The sequence below is a fragment of the Netta rufina genome (genome assembly GCF_964035555.1).
Source record: "Netta rufina genome assembly, chromosome: 17".
Lineage (NCBI taxonomy): Eukaryota > Metazoa > Chordata > Aves > Anseriformes > Anatidae > Netta > Netta rufina.
Genome location: NC_140141.1, coordinates 15832910 through 15857098, shown reverse-complemented (window position 1 = coordinate 15857098; position 24189 = coordinate 15832910). Strand labels below are relative to the sequence as shown.

At 42.2% G+C, this 24189-nt stretch overlaps 1 protein-coding gene across 3 annotated transcripts in view; it reads right to left on the bottom strand.

Moving 5' to 3' along the window:
• Window positions 1-323: 323 nt before the first annotated feature.
• The window catches only part of ZNRF3 (zinc and ring finger 3), a 112351-nt gene continuing 88485 nt past the window's right edge, over window positions 324-24189 (bottom strand). For all 3 annotated transcript variants that reach the window (XM_084297300.1, XM_084297301.1, XM_084297299.1), the window contains 7 exons: window positions 16707-16781; window positions 12185-12316; window positions 11235-11345; window positions 9879-10046; window positions 6838-6940; window positions 3781-5523; window positions 324-3017 (listed from right to left, as the gene is read on the bottom strand). In XM_084297300.1, the coding sequence (XP_084153426.1) occupies window positions 2974-3017; window positions 3781-5523; window positions 6838-6940; window positions 9879-10046; window positions 11235-11345; window positions 12185-12316; window positions 16707-16781 (2376 nt within the window). In that variant the 3' untranslated portion in view covers window positions 324-2973. The remainder of the gene's footprint in view (window positions 3018-3780; window positions 5524-6837; window positions 6941-9878; window positions 10047-11234; window positions 11346-12184; window positions 12317-16706; window positions 16782-24189) is intronic.

Below are 24189 nucleotides of genomic sequence, written 5' to 3'. Positions count from 1 at the left end.
TTTTTGTTAGGATCTGTACATGTATGCATATATGTGTTTACCTATTATTAAAAACAAAACAAGACCCCAAAACAAACAAACAAAGAAACCCTGCTGTTGAAAACAGTCCACATAGGACTGTACTTTGAGAAGCACAGCTGTGTCCTTTCGCCACAAACAAGGACAACTTCCACACATGTATGCAATAAAACTGTATTTTTGTGTGTTTTTGATTTTTTTTTTTAATACAGACATTTGTACACTTTCTTACAAAACTGCAGCTAACTACAACTTTTCTTAAATCATTTTTGGTCGGCAAGTACTGTAAAATCTTTTTGTGCAATTATCATGTATTTACAGGGCCTCATGTTAGTGATTTTCAATGATTATTACAATAATGTCACACACTCTCAACATAAAACATGGCTTAAGATAAATATATTAGTAAATAAATATTCTGAGAACATATTTCCATAAATGAAATGTGCTGCTATACATATACAGAATATATACAAGATGTTTTCTAGCTTTTAAAACATTTTAAAAATGGTAATGAAGGAGAAAGAGCCCTTTAACCATATTACAAATCTTTACAGCAAATTTTATACAAAACAATTTTAAGTGCTATAAGATAACTTTTAAAACATTTTAAATAGTGCCTCATGAGCCAAACACAATGACAACTTTTCATGTAAGTAGTAGAAAGGCATTTTGTTATAAAAAACATCTATCATGGCCAGCTGGCCTATAGATTGTATAGACACATACAGGTAGCAGGGAATTAACTAAATGTTGAATATAAAACCAAACACGGAAACCAAGTGTAGGGTTCATCTGTATGGTAAGGCCTGCAGAGACTGTTGTACTGGCAAAGATTTCCACAACATGTGAATGAGACCAGTACATCCAGGAATACCATGAGCCAGAACATTCAAATACCTTTTTTTATAACCACATTTTACCACAACATGCTGTGCAGTTACAGAGTACAATGCATTGTAGGTGGCCTTAGATAATGCCGCACAAAACACCAAGCAAAATAACCCAGGCAGTACACCATAACTTGTAAAATGCTTTTCTTTTGAGTGGAGGAAGGAGAAAGGTAAGACTTTAAAAAAAAAATTTAGAGTTTATTCTCCCAACAAGTACCACTTAGTACAGTCATTCAGAGAATGAATAAGTTTTCTATAAACTTCACACATAGAAAATGTGTTTATTTTAATTATTATTTCAATTTTATACCCAGATATTGTCTTGTATCAATTCTCTGAATATCTGGATTTGGTTGTTCTTTTAGAGAGATCTAATGTGAACTCCTTTCAACATAGTTGTTTTTTTCCTAATTTATTTAGTACAAAAAGTAAAAGTAAACAAACTTATTTGTTGTTTGTTGGTTATTTGCTTCTTTTAAAATATTTGGGATTATAAAGAAAACAAGTTAACTTTTATGGTTTTCACAATTAGCCCAGTGCTGTCAAGGACATTTTGTTTGAAAATGTAACATGAACTTTTTTTCATGTCTTTTAAGTATCTCCCATGTGTACTGAACTTTAATCAAATTATTTTTTTTTTTTTGGAAGACTGGCAATGTGGGCATTAACTAAGCAGTTTCCCTTTAGGAGAATTCCTTCTGAGAATACACCAGACACTGTGTCCTCAGGCACATGCAGCATGACAGGCAATTTAAACCATGCTATGGTAGCCTCTTACTCAGAAGCCGCTGTTTCCACAGGAAACAATTGCTATCAGAAGTGATGACGTACATTATCTCATGATAACAAACGTCCCCACTAGTACAAGAACAAAAGGATGCACCCAGGCTAATGGAGTACAGAGAACACTCTGTACACAAGACAAAAATGAAACACAACTAACTGGGCCCAAGAAACCTTTAAAACAAATCAATCTATGGAAGCTACATCAACCACAGCAAAGAAGGAAACAATGACTAAAACAAGTTCTCATTTTCCCATGTGCACAACAGGTGACAAGCACTACTTCCCTTAGGCATGCTTGCAGGCTATAAGGAAACAAGGCATCAGACCTATTCCCAAAATGAGCCAGGCAAGCTATAAACCCCTCTGCAAACTCTGTTTTCCTGCATATGCCAGCATTGGAGAGGGGCAACAAGTGCCCAAAAAACTTCCTATGGAAGGCAAGATTCATCATCTACAAAGGTTTCACCCTTTCTAAGCACTTTCTTCTACCATCTGTTTGAGGGAAGGGCCCCCAGCCATTCTTCACCAGTCAGAAGATGCAATGAGGTCTATGTTTTAGCAGGAAGTGGGAATGAGAATATTCTGAGCTACCTGTTTCCCTACCCCCAATCTGTTAAAACTAATCACAATGGCAGGAAACCCTTCCTAGCCAAATCATCAGAGCAGCATGAAAGGGGGGTTGGGGAGAGGAAGAAGGAAACAGTCCAATCCTTCACCTCCCTCAAAATCACTTGTATAACTTGTTGGCTACTAGGATTTGCTACTAAATTAGTTGGTATCTGAACATCCATTCAGCAGCTGTATCCCTCTGGACTACTTTATTTCAAGGTGCTATCTGGTTTCTAAGGCAGGTGTGTAGCCCTGAGCTTATCAAAAGCTGACTCCTTTAAGTAGGAGGTAACAGCATCTACACATAGCCTGGCTTATTTAACAGACCATGTTACCTCTCAGCAAGAGCTGACATAGTCACTTTTAAAAAGAAAATATAAATAACACTTTGTCATTAATATAGAAATGGCACTAGAGCTCAGAATGCTCCATACCATGTCCCACATGGGCTTTGCACACCAATGGAGGCCTGAAGGCTTCAGGCAAGATGGAGAAAGGAGATCAAGGTGACATGGACACAGAGGAAGAGAAACTGAGGAAAGTGGGGGAGGGACTTCTCCACATTACCACTTTTGTGTGTTTGTCAAAGCTTAAAAAAACTGGAGTCCATGAGAATTTGGAGTCTTCCATAAGCTCCACTTCTCCACCTGTTGTCATCTGGACAGGTCTAATCATTGATCCGGCTTCTCTCCATGGGATGAGATCCAGCACCTGAAGGATAAAGAAATAGTTACTAGTTAAAACTAAGGAAAATTGCATCTAGAATATTGCATCCCATTTTGGGGCCCCCAGAACGTGACACTGGCTGAATCAAGTTCAGACAGACAAGATGCTCAGAGGGCTGAAGAACTTGCCCTATAACAAGAGGCTGAGGGAGTGGGGTTGTTGTCATTCTGTCTCCAGAAAAGAAGGTGTTGGGGGAACCCCCTAACAGCTTTGCAACACCTATGTGGTGAATGTCATGGAGAGAGAGACAGAGTCTTCACAGTGATGCACAGTGGAGAAGAGGTAACAGGCTTTAGCTGAGACATAAAATGTTCAGACTGGATCTAAGGAAAATCTTTTCACCACAAGGACAGTCAGTCACTGGAATAGGAGCCCTGAAACTGGCATTCAAGTTTCCATTCAAATCTGCCAAAGCTGTCAAGAGTGGCACAGTGTTCCTTGCTGTGAGAGCTCTAATGGGGACCTGATACTAGCAATCACTTTTCACCCTCTCCTCCCTTCCCCACAAGTATGCGTATGCAAGCTCTTAAAGAGTTAGGTGTTAAACTATAATCTATCCCTCTAGCACTGGCCAAATGAGTACAGGTAACAAGAGAGTAACACTCGGGTGAAGAATTAGTTCATAACCCACTCTCTTCAGCAAAAGATGTCAGTAACCTTTATGTCTGCATATACCTGAGAAACTGGCAGGGATCATGCATATCATATGCTAGAACAGAAAGATAATCAAAAAAAGCACACGGATTACCTGTGGTCTTTGTGGTCACTGTCAGCTTCTGGGAGTTCGGAATGGGACTAGAAAAGAGCATTCTGGCTTCCTCTTCCTGAGAGCAGTTCTGCTGAAGGAAAGATGTTGCCTCGTAGCACACCTCCCTCTCATCTTGTACCTCTCCTATACCTTGGCAGTGCAGGTAAGTATCTAGTTCAGGTGTCCCATCCCAGGAACTACAGCTACCTGTATGGGTCCCTTGGCACTCTGTAGGTAGGATGAGCTCACAGTCTCTGTCTTCAGGAATGATGGGAATGCGCTGACCCAGATCACATATACCCTTATAGCAGCTTGGCAAGGTGTCATCAGGAAGCGTGTACTGCACATTCACTGCATAGTCTTCTGTATAGCAGCCACCACCTCCACTGCCACTGTTGCTACTACAGGCTACCTGCTTCTCTTCATAGAAGCAACAGGGCAACCCTTCGTATTTCACCCCATCTGTCCTATGCAAGTGGTCTGAGTTAATACTGTACAAGCCTTGAGTATTCCCTGACTGTGGTTCTATCCCTGGGCCACATGCCCCCCATAGTGAAGAGCTCAGGAAGAGTGCACTACAATCGGCTGTCCCATTTCTAGGCTCCAGGGCAGAGTGCTGGAGTTCAAGGCAGCATGCACATGCTTGCTCCATAAGTGGCCCTGCTATCTCTGGATTCTTCCAGTTCATTTTAACATCCAATGCAGCACCAGGAGCAGCCTCAGGTCCTCCCTCTGAGGTAGTGCCATTTAGATCCCTGTGCTCTAGTGAGGAATTACTACTATAGTTCATATCCATGCTGCAATTAGACAGTTGGTCCCCTGAGGAAGAAGCTGGCACAGGCCGGCAGTCAACACCCACCAGACTGTGAGCATGAGCTGGAAGCTCATCCTGATGGGGGCCCTCCAAGAGAACAATTGCACCCCTGTTTGCACCAACCTCACCCACTCGGCAAGGGCTCTTACTGCGGTAAATGTATGGGTCATAGTCACTGCTCAGAGAGCTGCGGAAGGTGGAACAGCTCCCATAAACACCTTGGTTGCTGACCTCCGTGCAGTCAACCATGGAATCACTAGAGGAACAGTGGCACTGACCAGAACTGCTGCTGCTGCTGTCACTCCCAGGGCAGTCAGCCAAATATCCACTGCACACTGAACGATGACCATGATAGCAGCTAAAGCTGGAGGTACTGCCACTCTCCAAGCGAGATGAGGGCACTACATGTACCACAGGAGGGAAAAGCATGCTGCTACCAGGCTGAAAGGCACGGGAAGGACCCTTCGAGGAAATGCCAGCTGAAGGCTGTCCATCTTGCTCAGGGTAACTAAGGCCTTGGAAGTAGTAGTGCTGATACATGGTCTCATATTGGGAAAAGCATGCTGCTTTGGAAAAGTTGCGCCCTCCAAACTTGGGTCTTCGGAAGTTGTGAGCTGGAGAATAAGCCCTATGTTCCAGGCTACAGTGATGTGTGTTTAAAGCATGGTCCAAATGAATAGGTTGATAACTTCGGATATAGGCTGCAGACTGGGCTTGGTAGAGGCTCTGTTCACCATGTCTCTCAACTGTAAGTACCGTGATAGGGTTTCCATGAGGGTCCATGCTTGTCCGTGTGGGATATGCTGTTATCTGGTTTGCTCTGTGCACTCGGCCTGGGTAATGGACAGGTAGAATCACCCTCTGCTGCCGGCTGCGTGCTGAGTTGATGGATTCCAGACAGACTGGACCTGTGTTTCCCTTCTTCTGTTCTGAATGTGAGAAGTAAGAGTGGAGAAGTAGAAGTACAAGGGAATAAAGGGAAAAGACTTTATGTAACAAAAGATATTGTTCTGAATTTAGTTACATTATGCATACAACAAAGCTTAAAAAGAAAAAAAGTACCAATATTTTGCGGAAAAGAAAAAATACGGTTAACTCTCAAAATAAGTCAAGAGCATCTGTCTGAAAGCTGTTGAAAAACTCAACTGTATTTGCATGATAATGAAAAAAAAGTAAAGTGATTGCAGATACTGTTCTTGTATATGGAAAGTTTTTTGCATAAACAGCAGTCCTGATCTTGCAGGTTAAGAGCATGGCTGGCAGTCATTGCTTTTGTTTTCACCTTACACATCTGTACTGGGTCTGGCTGGGATGTAATTAACTTTCCCTGCAGTGGCCCATATAGTGCTATGCTCTGTACTTGTAGCTAAAGCAGCATTGATATCACACCACTGTTTTGTCTATTGCTGAGCAATTGCTGGCACATCATCAAGACTTCCTCCAACCACCACCCCAAGCCAGTAAGCTGGGCGTGGGCAAGAAGTAGGGATGGGACATCATTAGGGCAGCTGACCTAAACCAGCCAAAGGGATATTTCATACCATATGATGTCACACTCAGCAATAAAAGCTAGGAAAGGGGAAGGTGGAGCTCTCGTTATGAAGATGTCTGTCTTTACAAAATAATGGTATGTATATTGAGGCCCTGCTTCCAGGGGTGTGGCCAAACATTGCTTGTTGATGGGAAGTACAGTTTTTTTTTTTCCTCTCTGTGCTACTTCACAGACTTCGCTTGCTTTTTCCCCTCTTCCTTTTTCCTTTAAGTTTCTTTTTTTTTTTTCCTTTCTCCTTTCCAGCAAACTTTCTTCTGCCCCTCTTCCTCAGAAGAGGGGGAATGAGAGAGCAGTTGTGGTGGAGTTTATCTGCCCAGCAAGGTAAAACCACCACAACATTACGTTACGTAAATCTGTATTAACATAAGATTTTTCAGACTTACCAAAAAGAAAACATATTATTATTAAATAATTCTACTAAAGTTATCTGTCCTAGTTATGTTCATAAGTCACATGCTGCCCTCTGCTGGACATAGTACCCACAAGGAAAAGACAGAAATGCGGCCTGTTATTTCAGGGTATGTAGTCATTTTTTAAAGAACTTAGTCCTACCTGTATTTCTAGAGTTGCATTACAATAAAAACTATGGGCTGTATGGAGATTTACATATGAGCACTGTTTCATCTTGTAAGCTTTGAAGTCCATAGTGGGTGACACAGCTGAGAATCTGCACCTCAGCAGCAACACTTACCTATGATGTTATGGCGGCAGTGAGGACAGGTATGATGCTGCAGTAACCAAGGATCCACACATTTCTTGTGAAATCGGTGAGTGCAGGGAATGACACGCAGCTCCTACAGGAACAGATAAAGGGACATGAAAAATACTGGTGCCTAATGAGTGAAACCTTGCAGATTATTCCTACTTTTTTCAACCTAGCTACTGAACAGATTCGGAATTCCTAGTCGTCCCAGACTAAATCCTAGTCTTGAAGCAGAAATCATTACAAATCTTTGATCACTTTGACTATCCATTTCTGAAACACCTTCATTTCCAACATACCTTTTGTGAAATGAGTGAATCAAAAATGCACAGTATTCAATGCGCGTGCGTGATTGAACTTACACACTGACATAACTGTTTTCTGTTCAATTCTCCAGACTGTCCCTTCTCATTCCTTATAACTGATTTGCCTTTTTGACTGCCACAAAGTACCGAGTTGCATTCACAAAGCTCTCGAGAACATTCTCAGGATCTTGCTCCAGAATGGTGATGCTCACCTCAAAACCAATCACCATATACATGCGAAGGTACCCTTTGCTCTTCCCTTCCCCATGTGCATCACTTACATTGAAGTTTATGTGTGAATCTACTGTCCAGTCAGTTCTGAAGAGCCTTTCTGAAGTTCTTGTCTGCCATCATCTTAGCTACTATGACTAATTTCCAATCAGCTAACCATTAAATTTCTACAAGCGACATTAAATTATAGCTTCAAGCACTCAAATATTGCACCTTTAAAGAGTATGGATCTTTTACGAATCATTTCAGACTAAGATGTCCCCAACTCATTTTTAAATGGAAGTTTAAAACTTATTGTCTGCTTCTATTCTAAGGCACCTACCTTCTATTTCATCCTTTCATTACTTCCTCTGTATAGAACCATGTCAGAGAAGGCAAGCACTGACATCAATGCAGAGATGCTAACTAGGAGCTGAAAACCAGTTCCTAAACCTTGGCAGGAACCCTGCTTCTCCTCTGGTTTCTCAGTAGTGCTGTGTACTCGACACTTTAAAGACAAGGTACCATCAAAGCTTGAAAAGCAAAACACAAAACGTATCCCTTATGTCCAACATGTACCATCACCTTAGATAGCACACAATTTGTTAAGAATACCCAGAGAATTAAATGCTGAGGCTACCCTGACTTCTTTACCTGTTCTTCCTCAAAAAAAGCAGCTTGATGGAAGTATGAACTTGAAAAATGAGATCCCTCAACTCTCACAGAATCATCTAGGTTCATCAAGATCACTGAGTCCAACCTCTGACCTAACACTAATAAGTCCTTCACTAAACCGTATCACTAAGCTCTACATCTAAACATCTTTTAAAGACCTCCAGGGATGATGACTCCACCACTTCCCTGGGCAGCCCATTCCAATGCCTAACAACCCTTTCACTAAAGAAGTTCTTCCTCATATCCAACCTAAACCTCCCCTGGTGCAACTTTAGCCAATTCCCCCTTGTCCTGTCACCAGGCACGTGAGAGAATAGACCAACCCCCACCTCTCTACAGCCTCCTTTAAGGTACCTATAGAGAGCAATAAGGTCGTCCCCAAGCCTCCTCTTTTCCAGACTGAACAATCCCAGCTCCCTCAACTGCTCCTTGTAAGACTTGTTTTCCAGACTCCTCACCACTTCATCGCCCTTCTCTGGACTCGCTCGAGCACCTCGATGTCCTTCTTATAGCGAGGGGCCCAAAACTGAACACAGTACTCAAGGTGCGGCCTCACCAGAGCCGAGTACAGGGGGACAATCGCTTCCCTAGCCCTGCTGGCCCCACTGCTTCTTATACAAGCCAGGATGCTGTTGGCCTTCTTGGCCACCTGAGCACACTGCTGGCTCACATTCAGCCGACTATCAACCAATACTCCCAGGTCCTTCTCTGCGAGGCAGCTTTCCAACCACTCATCTCCCAGCCTGTAGCTCTGCTTGGGGTTGTTGCGCCCCAGGTGCAGGACCCAGCACTTGGCCTTGTTGAACTTCATACATTGGCCTCAGCCAATCGGTCCAGCCTTTCCAGATCCTCCTGCAGAGCCTTCCTACCCTCGAGCAGATCGACACATGCACCTAACTTGGTGTCATCTGCAACTTACTGAGGGTGCACTCAATCCCCTCATGCAGATCATCGATAAAGATATTGAAGAGGACTGGCCCCAGTACTGAGCCCTGGGGAACGCCGCTAGTGACCGGCCTCCAACTGGATTTGACTCCATTCACCACGACTCTTTGGGCCCGGCTATCCAGCCAGTTTATAACCCAACAAAGCGTACCAAGCCAAGTCCAAGCCAAGAGCAGCCAGTTTCTCGAGGAGAATGCTGTGGGAAACAGTGTCAAAAGCCTTACTGAAGTCCATCCACAGCTTTTTCCTCATCCACCAAGCACGTCACTTTGTCATAGAAGGAGATCAGGTTTGTCAAGCAGGACCTGCCTTTCATAAACCCATGCTGACTGGGCCTGATTGCCTGCTTGCCCTGCAAGTACCGTGTGATGACACTCAAGATAATCTGCTCCATGAGCTTCCCTGGCACTGAGGTCAAACTAATAGGCTTACAGTTTCCCAGGTCAACCTTCCAAGCCCTTCTTGTAGGTGGGCATCACATTTGCTAGCCCCCAGTTGACTGGGACCTCCCCTGATAGCCAGGACTGCTGATAAATGATGGAAAGCGGCTTGGCCAGCTCTTCTGCCAGTTCTCTCAGCACCCTAGGGTGGATCCCATCCGGCCCCATCGACTTGCGTATATCTAAGTGCTGTAACAGTTCACCAACCATTTCCTCATGGATTGTGAGGGCCACATCCTGCTCCTGATCCCCTTCCACCAGCTCAAAAGTCCTTTAGGTTTTTCATTGGCAGCTGTGGAATGCATTTGAGGCTGAGTTGGCTACTCAATGTAATTCATCTGGCAAATGGCACAACCTCAACATACAATACATCTAACAACCAGCCATATATCACAGTGCTAAAGTAAATCAGTTACTTTATCAGTTTACACTAAAGAAACCATCTATCCTTTACCTCCCCATCAATGTACTTCTCCAAGCAGATGGCACAGTCAGAGGTGGAGCTGCTACTTAGTGTATCCAGTGCACCACAGCTATCTTCCCGGTGTCCCTTACTTTTGGACTTAAACTTCCTGGTCTCCATTTTTTCCAGTGCTTGCACTGCAAGCCTGTTCATGGAATTCTAGAACAGAAGAAGAAGAAAAAAAAAAGGCAGTGCAGCTGCACATGAAACTGTAGTGTGGTAGCAGAGAAACACTGCCATATCAAATTAATGTATCTTATCAAATCCCATCAGGCCAAAACTAAGTTACAACTTAATAAATGAAGAGAGTATCCTAATTAGAATTTAGATCAGAAGCCTCCTGAAAAGAATGCATGCCACCTGCGGTAGTGAGAATGATGAGCTGCTTTGGATTGAAATAGGGTCAAAGTGCTCATAATTGGGATATGCTGCAACTGTTCAATTGATAGGCAACAACTATACAAGGCATCATACCGGATGTGGTCAGATGCTTTTTAAAACTGTAAATATTGACTGTAATGCCACATTATGCCACTATGACCACATTACCAGAAACAGTACTTCAGACAGGGATTAAAATTAAATGCTACTGAATGAACTGCATCATTCCCCCAGCAACTTGATCAGTAGGACAGTTAGGAAGGGGGTAGATTACTTTTCACTATAGAATTTATCATCTCTCTTTCTGAGACTCATACTATGTGCTGTTGGCTCATAACATCTTTGAACTCCTACTCAGCATGTCCAAGGCAATATTTCTAAACATCTGTTGGGCTTCGCATTCCTTTTACATGTATATCCATGTACTGGACCGTTTAAAACTACAAATTTCCATTAGCTTCCCCTTTCATGTTTAACAGGACAAACTCAAAACATCTCATCTAGAGTTACTCCTAAACAAACTTTTTACCTTGCAACCTTCTCCGATGAAGAATCAAAAGATATTATTCTATTGAAAAGAGTTGTGATTTCTTCTCATTCATTCCTGATATTCTCCTCACAATACACCATTTGAGCTTGGACTTCTGTTTGAAGCACACTAGTGTTACTGATAAATTAGCCTCTGAAAAAACAGAAATGTTCTTCCTTCCTAAAGGCTAACTTGACTGCTTCTATACTCATTTAATTTCTGCGTTTAACTGAAGAGACATCACAGGTCAACGTAGCTATCATTTAAAGACATTTCCAAATCTTTTCAGAGGTCTACATCTATGACTAAAACCCTTTCCACAAAGATGGCTATTCTAAGTTAGTGTCCTGCACCCCCAAAGGCAGCAAGTAAGTTCTATGACAAAGTAAAAGAAGGCAAATTTCAGCATTTGATAAATATACCATTACTGCTCTTACCTGACTACGTCGCTGTTTCAGTTTGATCTTGACAAGAAGAATGAGGCAAACAAGAGATACAACCACAAAGAAGGCCAGGAAAATTCCCATATCAAAGTACTCGGTGGGTTGCTTAAAAATCAGAACAAAAATACTTTATACATGTACACAGTGACGATGTCAAAATTCAGTGCACTGTGATCATTAACTAGGATTTTATGAGACAAAACCTGGAGTATCTATGTTACTGCAATTGAATGAAATACACAGAATGCCAATCATGAGATGTCAGATTCACAGTGTCTCTGAACTGATTCCACAGAAAAATAAAAACTTATATATTTTTTTTTTAACTGAATCACACTAGTACAAGTTTTTATGGATTATTGCTTTCCTTGTATATCTGAGCAAGTAAAAATCAATATATGAATCTTCAGTGATTGTATACTTCTCACATTTCTTAATGGAAATAGTCCATAACAATAAAACAAAAGCAAAATGGTAACTGGGTCATTGTTGACCTCTAGCTTTGTTCTTCTGTAAACTACATGCAGTAGTGTTCAAAAAAGTATCTGGAAAAACAATTTTATATTAAAATTACAAATATCAGATATCAGCTAATTAACCCATGCTTAAAACAACACACACAAAATATTAGCTAACATACCTATCTGATGAATCTGAACTACCAGGTGTGTTTAATACCTACTTTATTTAAGGAAAAGGAAAGTCTCTATTATATAATTTTTTAGCTGTTTATAAATTTAGAAAAATCTATATGAAAGACATCAGGTGTCACACTGTGGAAACTACGCTTACATCCAGTGTAGCTACTTATTCACAGTGCAGTTGCTCAGTTTATTTAGGTCAACAGAATTTCTCATCTATTATTGCTCATTGGGAGCATCAAAACAATGTCACACTCAGTGTGCAGCAGTGTAATACCTAGATAAAGTTTCTTAAAGACTCACCCGTGGTGGGCGATGCTGAATCCTTGCTCGTGCAACTTTCTGCTTGTTAACTATGTTCATTAGCTTGACAGCATCAGCACCCTTCACATATACCACTGGTCTCTTCAGAGGGTCTTCTAAGCCCTGGTTCAGCTAAAACAACAGCGATAACAAAAAAGTCTACTCAGAAGGCACATTTCAAGACAACTACCTTTCTTCTGAAATACCTCACCTCTGTGCCTGGGAAGATCATGGAGCAGATCCTCCTGGAAGACATGTTAAGGCATGCACGAGATAAAGAGGTGATCCAAGACAGCCAGCATGGCTTCACTAAAGGCAGATCTTGCCTAACCAATCTGGTGGCCTTCTATGATGGAGTGATAGCATCGGTGGACAACGGAAGGGTGATGGATATCATTTACCTGGACTTGAACAAAGGCTTTGATGTGGTCCCTTAACACATTTTTCTGTATTTGAAGGATGGACTGTTAGGTGGATAAAGAATTGGTTGGCTGGTTGCAGCCAAAGGGTTGTGGTCAACGGTTCTATGTCTGGGTGTAGGCCGATCACAAGCGGTGTCCCTCACGGGTTGGTCTTGGGACCAGTGCTCTTCAACATCTTTATCAATGATATAGACAATAGAATCGAGTGCACCCTCAGCAAGTTTGCAGATGACACCAAGCTGAGCGGTGCAGTCAGTACAACAGAAGGAAGGGATGCCATCCAGAGGGACCTGACAGGCTGGAGTAGTGGGCCCATAAAAACCTAATGAGTTTCAACAAGACCAAGTGCAAGGTGTTGCACTTGGGCAATCCCAGGTATTTATGCAGACTGGGCAAAAAAGAACTTGACAGCAGCCCTGCGGAGAAGGACTTGAGGGGTCCTGATGGATGGATGAGAAGCTGGACTACTCTGCTCTTGTGAGACCCCACCTGGAATACTGCGTGCAGGCCTGGGGCCCCCAGCACAAGAAGGATGTGGAGCTCTTGGAATGAGTCCAGAGGAGGGCCACGAAGATGATCAGAGGGCTGGAGCACCTCTCCTATGTAGAAAGGTTGAAAGAACTGGGCTTGTATAGCCTGGAGAAGAGAAGGCTCTGGGGAGACTTCATTGCGACCTTCCAGTACTTGAAGGGAGCATATAAACAGGAGGGGGAATGCCTGTTTATGTGTGTTGATAGTGATAGAACAAGGGGGAATGGTTTTAAACTAAGACAGGGGAGATTTAGGTTAGAAATTAGGAGAAAGTTTTTCACTCAGAGGGTGGTGAGGCACTGGAACAGGTTGCCCAGAGAGGTTGTGGATGCCCCATCCTTGGAAGCATTCAAGGCCAGGCTGGATGCAGCTCTGGGCAGCCTGCTCTAGTGGTTGGCAACCCTGCCCAGAGCAGGGGGGTTGAAAGTAGATGATCTTTAAGGTCCTTTTAAACCCAGGCCATTCTGTGATTCTATGATACTAGTAAATGGATGGAAGAGTAAAGGAATATGAACGTGGAATGGATCCAAACACCCATTGCTCTCTTCTAGCACAAACTAAAGTGTTCACTTAAGTGTGAATTAATCTTTTAGTGTCAAACTTTTGAATTAAGCTGGTTTTTACTGAGTAAAACTAAGATGTGAGGATAAGCAAACGTTATTTCTGAACAGCAGCTTTAACTAAACTGTACTAGGTGCAAGTGCATATATTAATACTGTCACATGTTAAAACCCATAAGGAAGAAGAGTAAAAATCTTCAGGTGCCAATAAAAAATTACCTTAGTATATTACCATTTTCTGAACTTTGGATTATTTCAACTTTGCAATTTTTTTTATTCACATACAATTTTTTGGCTTCCTGTACAATCTAATGTCAAGAGTATGAATTTGTATCTTCTATGTTCTTTGTACCTTACCAATTTGTTGAAGTCCATAATTTCTGCTGCATAACTATTTGAATAAGTTTGCTGAGTTATTAGGATACTATCAATTACTGGAGGTATAAGAGTAGATACACTAGTTCACCCTGAAATTGCCTTCCAGGTTCAGCTGAGCTATTATGAAAGGCTAAATCATAGAACTGTAAAATAACATGGGTAGAAAGAGACCTCAGGAGTCCAATCTCTTGGTCAAAATAAGGTGTTCTCATGCTTTACACAGACAGTTCTTGAAAACCTTCAAGCATGCACAACTTCTGTGGGCACTAAATCCATAACAATCTCCTAAACTATATACCAGATAAGAGAATAAAAAGAAGGCAGAATTGATCTGTTACAAAATGGCACCACATTATCACAGAATCACAGAATTTCTAGGTTGGAAGAGACCTCAAGATCATCGAGTCCAACCTCTGACCTAACGCTAACAGTCCCCACTAAACCATATCCCTAAGCTCTACATCTAAACGTCTTTTGAAGACTTCCAGGGATGGTGACGCCACCACTTCCCTGGGCAGCCTGTTCCAATGTCTAACAACCCTTTCGATAAAGAAGTTCTTCCTAACATCCAACCTGAAACTCCCCTGGCGCAAAATAAAGTCAAGTAACTTATTATGACCCACAAGAAAAATCTTACTATAGACGTTGATTGATACAAGATAAGCACTGACAAGCAGATATAAATGGTATAGGGAAAGGAATGAGATGACAGGAATGTAAGCAAATTGAATAAAATCACAGATCGTGGAAAGGCTTGGGTTGGAAAGGACTTCAGTGATCATTTAACTCCAACACCCATGCCGTAGGCAGGGATGCCCCCCACAAAAAGAGTAGCATATAGCAGAGATACCAGATCTACACTGTGTTGATATCCACCTGCTCTTTTTAGCTAAATCATGTAGAAATTACCAATCGACTAGTCTATCATCCTACTTACAAAGTATTGTTTAATCTGTCCAGATTATGGTGACAGATTTCACCAAGACTTTAAAACACAATCTTCCGATTGTTTAACTGGGTTTCTGAAAACATTGATCAAGCTATTTTTAAGATGGACATATTCTGAAGAACTCAAAACTAGCTGAATTACTCAATCCAACCCAGAGATCCTACACATCTGTAAGGCTTGCTAGCCTAAGGCCAAATTCAATCACTGTCCCGACATTCCCAGGCACATATTCTCTCTCAAGCTTTCTTGTCTAGGAATGAGTCACCTCCTTCCCCAGTAGCTTTTGCACACTGACAGACTTCTGCTAAACATGATGACCTGGATGCTGTTACTCCTCTTCACATTATGCAAAATTAAAACCAAGAAACAGATCTGACTTCACAGAACAAATTCTAAAAATAAAGCTTCATTTTTAGTTTATAGCAAAAGATACTCAAATCTATGGGAATTAAACCCACAAAATCTCTTTCATTTTATTCATACACCCAAAATATTCAATCATCCACTAGACTAGCTTCCCAAATACTGGGCACAGTTGCACCCAGTTAATTAGCAAGAGTCAAGGAAGGAGAGCTGTTGTTGGTAGATGGAAGTCAACAAGAGGCAGTAACAGAGCTTCGCAAGTTCTGAGATGGATGACAGAAAGTAATTAGAAGCTGTAATACAGAGAAAAAAAACGAGAAAAAAATCTTTGTGCAGATAATTTTTCTGCATATAAAGTGGAGAAAATGGTATCTGAGAAGGTTTGCAAAATTAAGTCTGTACCCTTGATGTACAGGCAGACCAAATTTCTCAAAAGCATCTATTGCAGAATCCGCATTCCTTTGTCCAACAGATGCTCATTTCATAATTAAAGCCAGATTTTTAAATGTAAACATAGATGGTCTCTCTTTTCCCCCCCAAATTCAATGCACTTGAAAACATTCTGCTCACTTGTTCCTGCTGTAACTCTATGACAACAAAATAAAAGTGAAATAAATACAGACTATTTGCATGCTTGTTAAGCTTCTTCTCTGTACTCAAATAATTCAGAATTGGCTGCTAGGATCTTGTCAAAGTTTCTCACAGAACTATTAGCTTACCCATCTAAAGTGGGAGTTACGTAGAACCCCCTCCCCCTCTCCAAAAAAAAAAAAAAAAGAAAAGAAAAGCTCCGATTGTCCACATTATACTTAGGCCAGAATACATCAACTGTGAACAAGAAAAAATAGGTATAAGTTTTGTAAGAATTTGTTTGAACAAGGTTGGAAAGCCATTTTGCAATCTCAAAAATAATGGATACTCAACAATACCACTGATCACAAGCTGTGTTCTGTACACAGAACTGTGCAAAGAAATCCTTCTTGACTGGAGGGCCAAAAAAATGCCTCTATCCTTTCTCCAAACCTTAGTACCAGTCCTGGACTCTGTACTCTAACAAAGGCTAGAAGAAAAATAAGTCCCCAAAACTCTCCTCTTTCTACCATTCTCAGCACGTTCATTGCTTCTAGTCTGCCAGAGAATGAGTAGGAAATCCACAGCACAATGTTAGCCAGGGTCAGAATCTGCATGTCATGATGTAAGTGTGCTCTGAGACCTGTATGGCCTGAAGCCCTGCCTCAGCACTTACTTCTAAAAGAACCCAGCAGAGACTATAATAAAACTAGGCTCCCTTGTTCATATCTAGCCTCCCCTGTTCATACCTGATCAATGGCATCTGGGTTTTCAGAAACATCAAAGATGACTGCTGTGGCTCCTCGTTGCACTGCTCTTTTTGCCTGCGAAAAGAAAGACAGCATCCTCAGACTCATCCCAAAGACCACTTCTTACCTCATAAACTACTCCCTCTACTCATCTCCAGATAATGAACTTAACAGTGTGTGTTTCCGTGTAGTTAATACAAAACAGAGTAATTTCAAACATAAGAGTTACTGAACGAACATGGAATTGTAGTTAAACATCACTGTAACTTCTGCAATCTCTCTGCCCCTTCCTACTTACGGTCCTTCAACAAAATTTAAAATGAATTCAAATATGATTTATACCCTCTAAAGACTTTAAATATAAGAACTTTTACAATTATTTTTTTCTCCATATTACTTGGAAGCACCATTAAAACAACCTACCCTGTGATTTGGGGTAGATATACAAGCTCACTGGTGTAGAATATAAAGATGGGCTAGGTTCTTTACACCTTTTTTATGTCCTCAGTCATTCTCTCTCACAGTCATGACAAACTCTAGGTATCACAGTCTGTGTACAAAGTGCCTGATTTTTTGTCCTCATCAGAGAATAACGCTTTTTCTGACCACGAGAGGTCAGAACTGTTGCATAAAACATTTCTTATGCAAATCAGAACTTTCTCATAAGATTAGTTGTTTAAATACGGGGCTTTTAATCTAATACTGTCCAAAGCTGGAGTTACCAACAGCACAGAAGAGCTATTAGAACACATTTAAATTCTCTATGATAGATAAAACAGTATTTAAACCACCTAGGCTAAGGTATTTTTACCAGTTTCTGCCATTGTGCCTCTCTACATTCCACTGAAGTGTTGCTCAATAGAGGGAACAATCTCGGTGACTTCAAAACTGTTACTACCTTTATTGGATACAGACTGCAAGTAACTATTTCTCTGAGCAGGGATAGCTGCCACCATCACAGACTAAACAAGATGACACTGGCTCTTCATAGAGACTAGCAAAACCTGAATGTAAACATAAGAAAGTGGTAAATTATGAAATAATACTCAGTGTTTTACTAAGACTGTTGGCCAGGTCAGGGCTGTTAGTTTGACCATCTTTCGGTCATTTTCTTTGCTCTACATAACAAACTCAATCAGAAAGTACACAAGGGAAAACAACTCCCAAACAGGGTCTCTTTCTCAGCCCGGCAGGTATTTGTCCTCTTTGAAGTCAGCACACCTGGCTAATCACTAAAAGCTGTTGGGGAGGAAAAGTTGAAAGGAATCTCCGTTGAAGAGACATGGCCCTGAGGTGAAAACTCCTCCAAGTTTCCCTAGAAGGCATATTTTACAGACACGCAGCACATGCAGAATTGTTCAGGATATTTAGATTGTTCTTTCAGAATGGTCAGCCAACAAGCAAAGCACTTTGATCTTTAAATATATATTTTAAGAGAATTTGTAGGTTGGTTCGTAAAACAAACAAAAAACTCATTTTGTGAACATACTGAATAAACAGTTTACAGTACAGCAATTCATTAAGTTTCCACCAACAAGACAAAATCTGTATTTCTTGCCCTGTACTGCAAGATCAGGTGTTTGAAATGTAAAGTACCAACTAAGTTCAAAAATTGTGCAGTACAGAATGATAACATTATTTTCCAGTTTATCAAAATTAAGCAGCATGAGACCACTTGCAAGAAATCCAAGTAACACAGCTTGAAACACTGTCTATAAGACCCTTCAAAAATAGTATTGTACCTGTCAGGAAGATCTCCCTTATTGTTCCACCTGTATTTCACAGAATCATCTAGGTTGGAGGAGACCTCCAAGATCACTGAGTCCAACCTCTGACCTAACACTAATAAGTCCTTCACTAAACCGTATCACTAAGCTCTACATCTAAACATCTTTTAAAGACCTCCAGGGATGGTGACTCCACCACTTCCCTGGGCAGCCCATTCCAATGCCTAACAGCCCTTTCAGTAAAGAAATTCTTCCCAATATCCAACCTAAACCTCCCCTGGTGCAACTTTAGCCCATTCCCCCTTGTCCTGTCACCAGGCACCTGGGAGAACAGACCAACCCACACCTCGCTACAGCCACCTTTAAGGTACCTATAGAGAGCAATAAAGTTGCCCGAGCCTCCTCCAGACTGTACAATCCCAGCTCCCACACCTCTCCTGGTGTTTTTGGTACCAGTACCATGTAAAGACTTAAATACTCAAATAGTAGAATTCATCATTACCACTGTTTTCCTTCTGCTGTAAAATTATTGAATTCCACTCCTCCAGAATGCATACAGTACCAGCACTGCATAGATTTAAGGGAGCTTGTCAGGGGTGAGGGAAGAAGGGTCTTTTGGGGGCAGGTGAATGAAAATAATGGGGAACAAAGGCATATCTTCACGTTCTAGAAGCAGTGAATATTGTTATAAAAAGCAAGTAAAAAAACATCTCTGAACTATGCATGCTCATGAGCTTAGTGGGCTCATTGCTGCAGCTCTGTGGCAACCTACACTGCTGAACTGGCTCTAGATGAGAGCACTTGTACCCAGGCTCCGGTCCCTCCGGAAGCCGCCGCCGCCCCGCCGCCCCTGCCGGACAGGGCAGCAGGGGAGGCTCGGGGCAACGTGGGCACGGGACCCCCACTCACGCAGCTGGAGCGAGTTCAGCCCTCTGCCGCTTCCCCTTTCTTCTCCAAACTCGCTACGCTACTTCAGTGCCGGCAAAACGCAAGCAGCTATTGCGGACGAGCCCCGAGCAAAGACGACGCGACCCGCCTTTCAACGGCCCCGCTCGGCTGGCTCGGCTAACTGCCCGCTCCGCCCGCCCTGCCGCGCCCCCGTCGCCTCGGCGCTGCACTGACGGGCGCGTGGGGCCACCGGCGCCCGTCCGCCCCACCCCAGGAAGTGACGTGTTGCCCGGGGCCGCTCGGCAGCCGGCGGGCCCAGGGACTTCGGCGCTGGTCGCAGTGAAGGCGGCTGGGAGCGCTCTTGAGAAAAGCCCTCAGCCCGAGTTACCAGAGAGCCTGGCCCTCTGTGAGTCCGGGGCGCTAACGAGGCTCGTTCGCACGACGAGACTTCGCAGGGGAGGCTGGTGGCAGGGCGAGCCCCGAGCTTCCCGCGAAGGGAAGGCGGGTGCGCAGCCGCTCCGCTGCGGCCGCTCCGGCACTGCCCGCGCTCCGCTCCGCCGCTTGGCGGCAGCCCGGCCTGACCTTCCAGGTTTCGCTGGCAGGACATCAGAGAGCAGCCGCAAACGCACCACATCCCGCCGCTTCTCGCCACCCCCCCTTCCTCCTTCTCGCCTCTTAAAACTCGTTTTTAAAACCACAGCACTTTGTCGAGATGCAAACGTGCGTGAGCAGGCCGGGGGCTGAGCGCAGACGGTTTTTTCATCCGGTGTTCGTCTCCTCCCCTTCAGCTAGAGACAAGCACCTGCGGCCCCACTGCCTGCCTGAAACCTCGCGGCTCCTCGGGAGGCACCCGGGTGCCGGGCTGCCCTCCTTCCTCTGTCCCTGACCGTGGGCAATTACAGCCAACACACATAGGTGTTTCGTCTTTCGAAACACCCTATCCGCTTCCCAACAGTCAGGACAGTTCAAAATAACGCAACCGATACAAGTCCCACTTAAAATGATCCCAGTCTAACAGCCATGCGACTTTTTCCTAGCACACCTTTTTCCTAGAAGAAGGACTGAAGATGACAAGCAAGCCCTATACTGGCAATTCCTGAATTCTTTTGTCCTCAAGTACAGAAATAATGAAATACTAAATACAGGTTAGATATATATAAGTAGCTCTCTATATGACAGAGACAAGACATCTGGTGTCTTATTTGACAAGCACAACCTTCACTCCCTGTCTGAAACCACACTAATTTTTCTGGAAGGGAGACATGTTTTTTACAGGCAGCAACTAACTGTTACTGGCATTTCCCCCTTGTGTTATATGTAATGATATAAAATAGTGATGCTTTGCACTTGCAACTTATGCCACTATATCTAAGTGCTGTGGTTGGGAACTGCTTAACTTTAAAAACCGTTTCTGACAGCACACAGCTAGTCAGCAAGGGAGACCTGAAAAAAACCTCTAAGTACACATCTGAAAAACAAACAAACAAAAACTCAAAAATTCTCATCAGTTTCTTTTTTCATTATTAGGAACGAAGTTCCAAATGTTGATATTTGTTACAAAAACAAGGAGTCCTCCTGTATGCATCTTGTCATGATCACAGGTGGTAATCCCTAGGAGTGAAAAAGGTTCGTCCTGCTCACAGGGTGGCCCTCTTCCCCTATATGAGCTCTAATGAGTCCCTGACTTTGTGTTCCCCAAATGAGCAAACTGAATAAGCAATCACAACCTGAATCTCAAACTGCTCATTGTATGAATACAAAGATCATTGTGAGAAAGTCAAGTTTCTTTTTTCATACATTTGTCCCTCCTTTATGCCCCCTCAATACTGACTAAAGTCTACTGGGAAGGCCCTCACAGGTCTGTACACCTAAAGAAGGAAGAAAAAAAAACCTCCAGTTCTGGTTTTCAGGTCTTCTGTGCAGTGATAACTTTAGCACATTCCCTTCATAGGCTTGTTTCAGAGTGCTCCAATAAACACAGCTACAAATTCAGCCAGAAGTTGACAAACCAAAGAGAAGACAGAGAAACAACCAGCATTTTCAGTGGATGCAGGTAAAAGACTGGCCATGAAGAAGCACAGTTAAGAGGGGAGGAATAAATCTTCAGAATTGCTGAAAGGGCAAAGGAACAGGATGAAGCCCATGTACCACATGATGACATCGTGGAGCGGTAATAGAGGCAAAGCAAAACACTTGATGAGGAATAACATGTATATTTAACATTTATCCTAGCAATATCAAAAAAAGAAAAAAAGAAAAAAAAAAAGTAGCAAAGCAAGTAGAGAGAATTTCAGTCCATAAATGCACTGAAAATGTTGCAGCAATATATGTCAACTATGACAGCAGCAGATACTGTATGGTGTACTCCAACATAGAATCACAGAATGGTTTGGTTCCATGGAGGGGACATCCACTGGGCAACCTGTTCTGCCTCACCACCCTCATAGTAAACAATTTAATTCTAATATCTAATATAAATCAATTCTGTCTAAGTTTAAAACCATTACCCCTTGTCCTATCACTACACCCCCAGATGAAGAGTCACTTTCCAGCATTCTCGTAGGCCCCTTTAGGTAGTGGAAAGCCACTGTAAGGTCTCCCCAGGGCCGTCTCTTCTTCAGGCTGAACAACCCCAGCTCTCTCAGCCTTGTTTCATAGGAGAGGTGCTCCACTCCGCAGGATCATCCATTCTAACTTTTTCTTTTGTATGGATTTTACTTATATACAAACTACATTTGAACTAATGTTTTTCTGTGTTGGTTGCAAGTGCTGTGATTTATTTCCCCCTGAAAATACACGCAGAAATCATATTAGCACAGAACTACACATATATCCCTATTTGTTTCAATAACAAAATTAAAAGTAAATGAGTTTTATGAATATTAGCTCCATTTTAAATAAATACATTCAAATCTTTGCAGCAGCTTCTATGGCATTATTTTTCTTTGTCTCTAACATAGTACACAACAGGTTAAAACTGCTCCAAGAATACTTAAGTTAATCATAAACCAGGCATGGAACAATCAAACAAGTTAGTTGTGTCTTCCCCTAAGAAAGCCAAAACAGAAAACAGATCTACTGTGCATTTTGTGCATTAGTGATACTACAAAACTAAATGTAATAGGTAATGTGAATAGGCTGAGAATAAAAATAAAAGTCAAATGGCAAGGATGACAAAGATCTAGTTCTAATAAAAAGAGATCGGCTCTGTTAGAATTTATTCAAACACATAGTAGACATTTGACTTTTGTAACTGAACATTGGACGTAGGTGCCTCTAAAACAATTAAAATCATCAGAGATACAATACCCACCTTTTGATTTACCTTTACTCAGCTCCTTAAATACCGCCAGTTTCCCACTTTAGCAGAAACCCTTTGCTGAAGGTTACTTTATACTCAGAGAAAAATGAAAACAGAAAGATATGATGTGTCTATTACACATTTTTAATTTTTTTTTTTTTTATTGTTAATACATTTTATTGCCTTCATCAATGTTTCTGCAGTGTTTTAATTTGCACAGAGATTGTCATAGCTCACTGAGAAGGCAGACCAAAAGTTACTTTTGAATGTATTTTAGGAGTATTTTTAGGCCTGCTTGTTATGAACTCACTGTTGATAATCATTACCAATAACATGCACATTAAGTACTGTCTCAGATGAAAACATGAAATAATTTACTAGACCCTGCAGTCCAAAGAGGATGAGAGGTGACGCATATGACAAAAGTGGGAGGAAAGTATCTCTTCTATATCCAGGCCCAAGGGAATTCTTATTATTACCTCAGAGAATAACAAGATTTCTAGAGCTTTGCATTCCTATCCCATGGGCCACACAAATACAGTAAGGAAGCAAGGTCTTGCTTGATGATACAAACTTTCAACCCAAGGGGACAGTTAATTACGAAACAGGTGCACTGCTTCCTCTCATTCATTTCAATCAGGCAGGAGGACAGCAACAATCAAGACAATAAGGAGGTCTGCTACTTGCTGACATATTGTCAGGGTTTTCACTGGGATAGGGTTAATTTTCTTCATCGTGGCTTGCATTATGCTGTATTTCAGATTTTTGATGGAAATAGTACTGATAACAAACTGATAATTTAGTTGTTGCAGAGCAGTGCTCAACAGAGCCAAGGACTGTTCAGCTCCTGCTGCCCAGCCAGCAAGGACACAAGGAGCTGGGGGCGACACAGTTGGGACAGCTGACCACAACTGTCCAAAGGGATGTCCCATCCATCTGGTGTCATGCTTGGCAATAACAGCTAGAGTAAAGAAGGGGGCGGGGGGGGAGGGGGGGTGGAGGAGGAAACGACAACATTTGGAGTGATGACGTCTTTCTTCCCCGAGGAAATATTATACATGATGAGCCCTGCTTTCCTGGAAGTGGCTGAACACCTGCCTGCCACTGGGAAGCAGTGAATGAATTATTTGTTTTGTTTTGCTTTAATGCACAGCTTTTCCCTTGCCTAGCAAACTCTCTCCATGAGTTTACCTTTCCATTTTTACCTTTCCAATTCTCTTCCCCATCCCACTTGGAGAGAGTGAGTGAGTGAGTGGCTGTGTGGTGCTGAGCCGCCTACACATCTGCAAGGACCCTACATGCTTGCAGAAACAAACACATCTTAGAAACAAGCATCTCCTACTCTGCTTTCTAGTATGGCCCCATTCCAATAAATGTATTCATTATTATGCAGCATTGGTAAAACCACAATAAGAAGATCCCCGTTTAAGAGGAAAATCATACCAACAACATTAGCCTTCATTCATTACATTTACTTCTTTGTCAGAGTCAGAATTCTCTCTCAATATACATCTGCATTTACATGTAAGGACATGACATTCTAATATAATAGGTTGCAGAGAGTAAA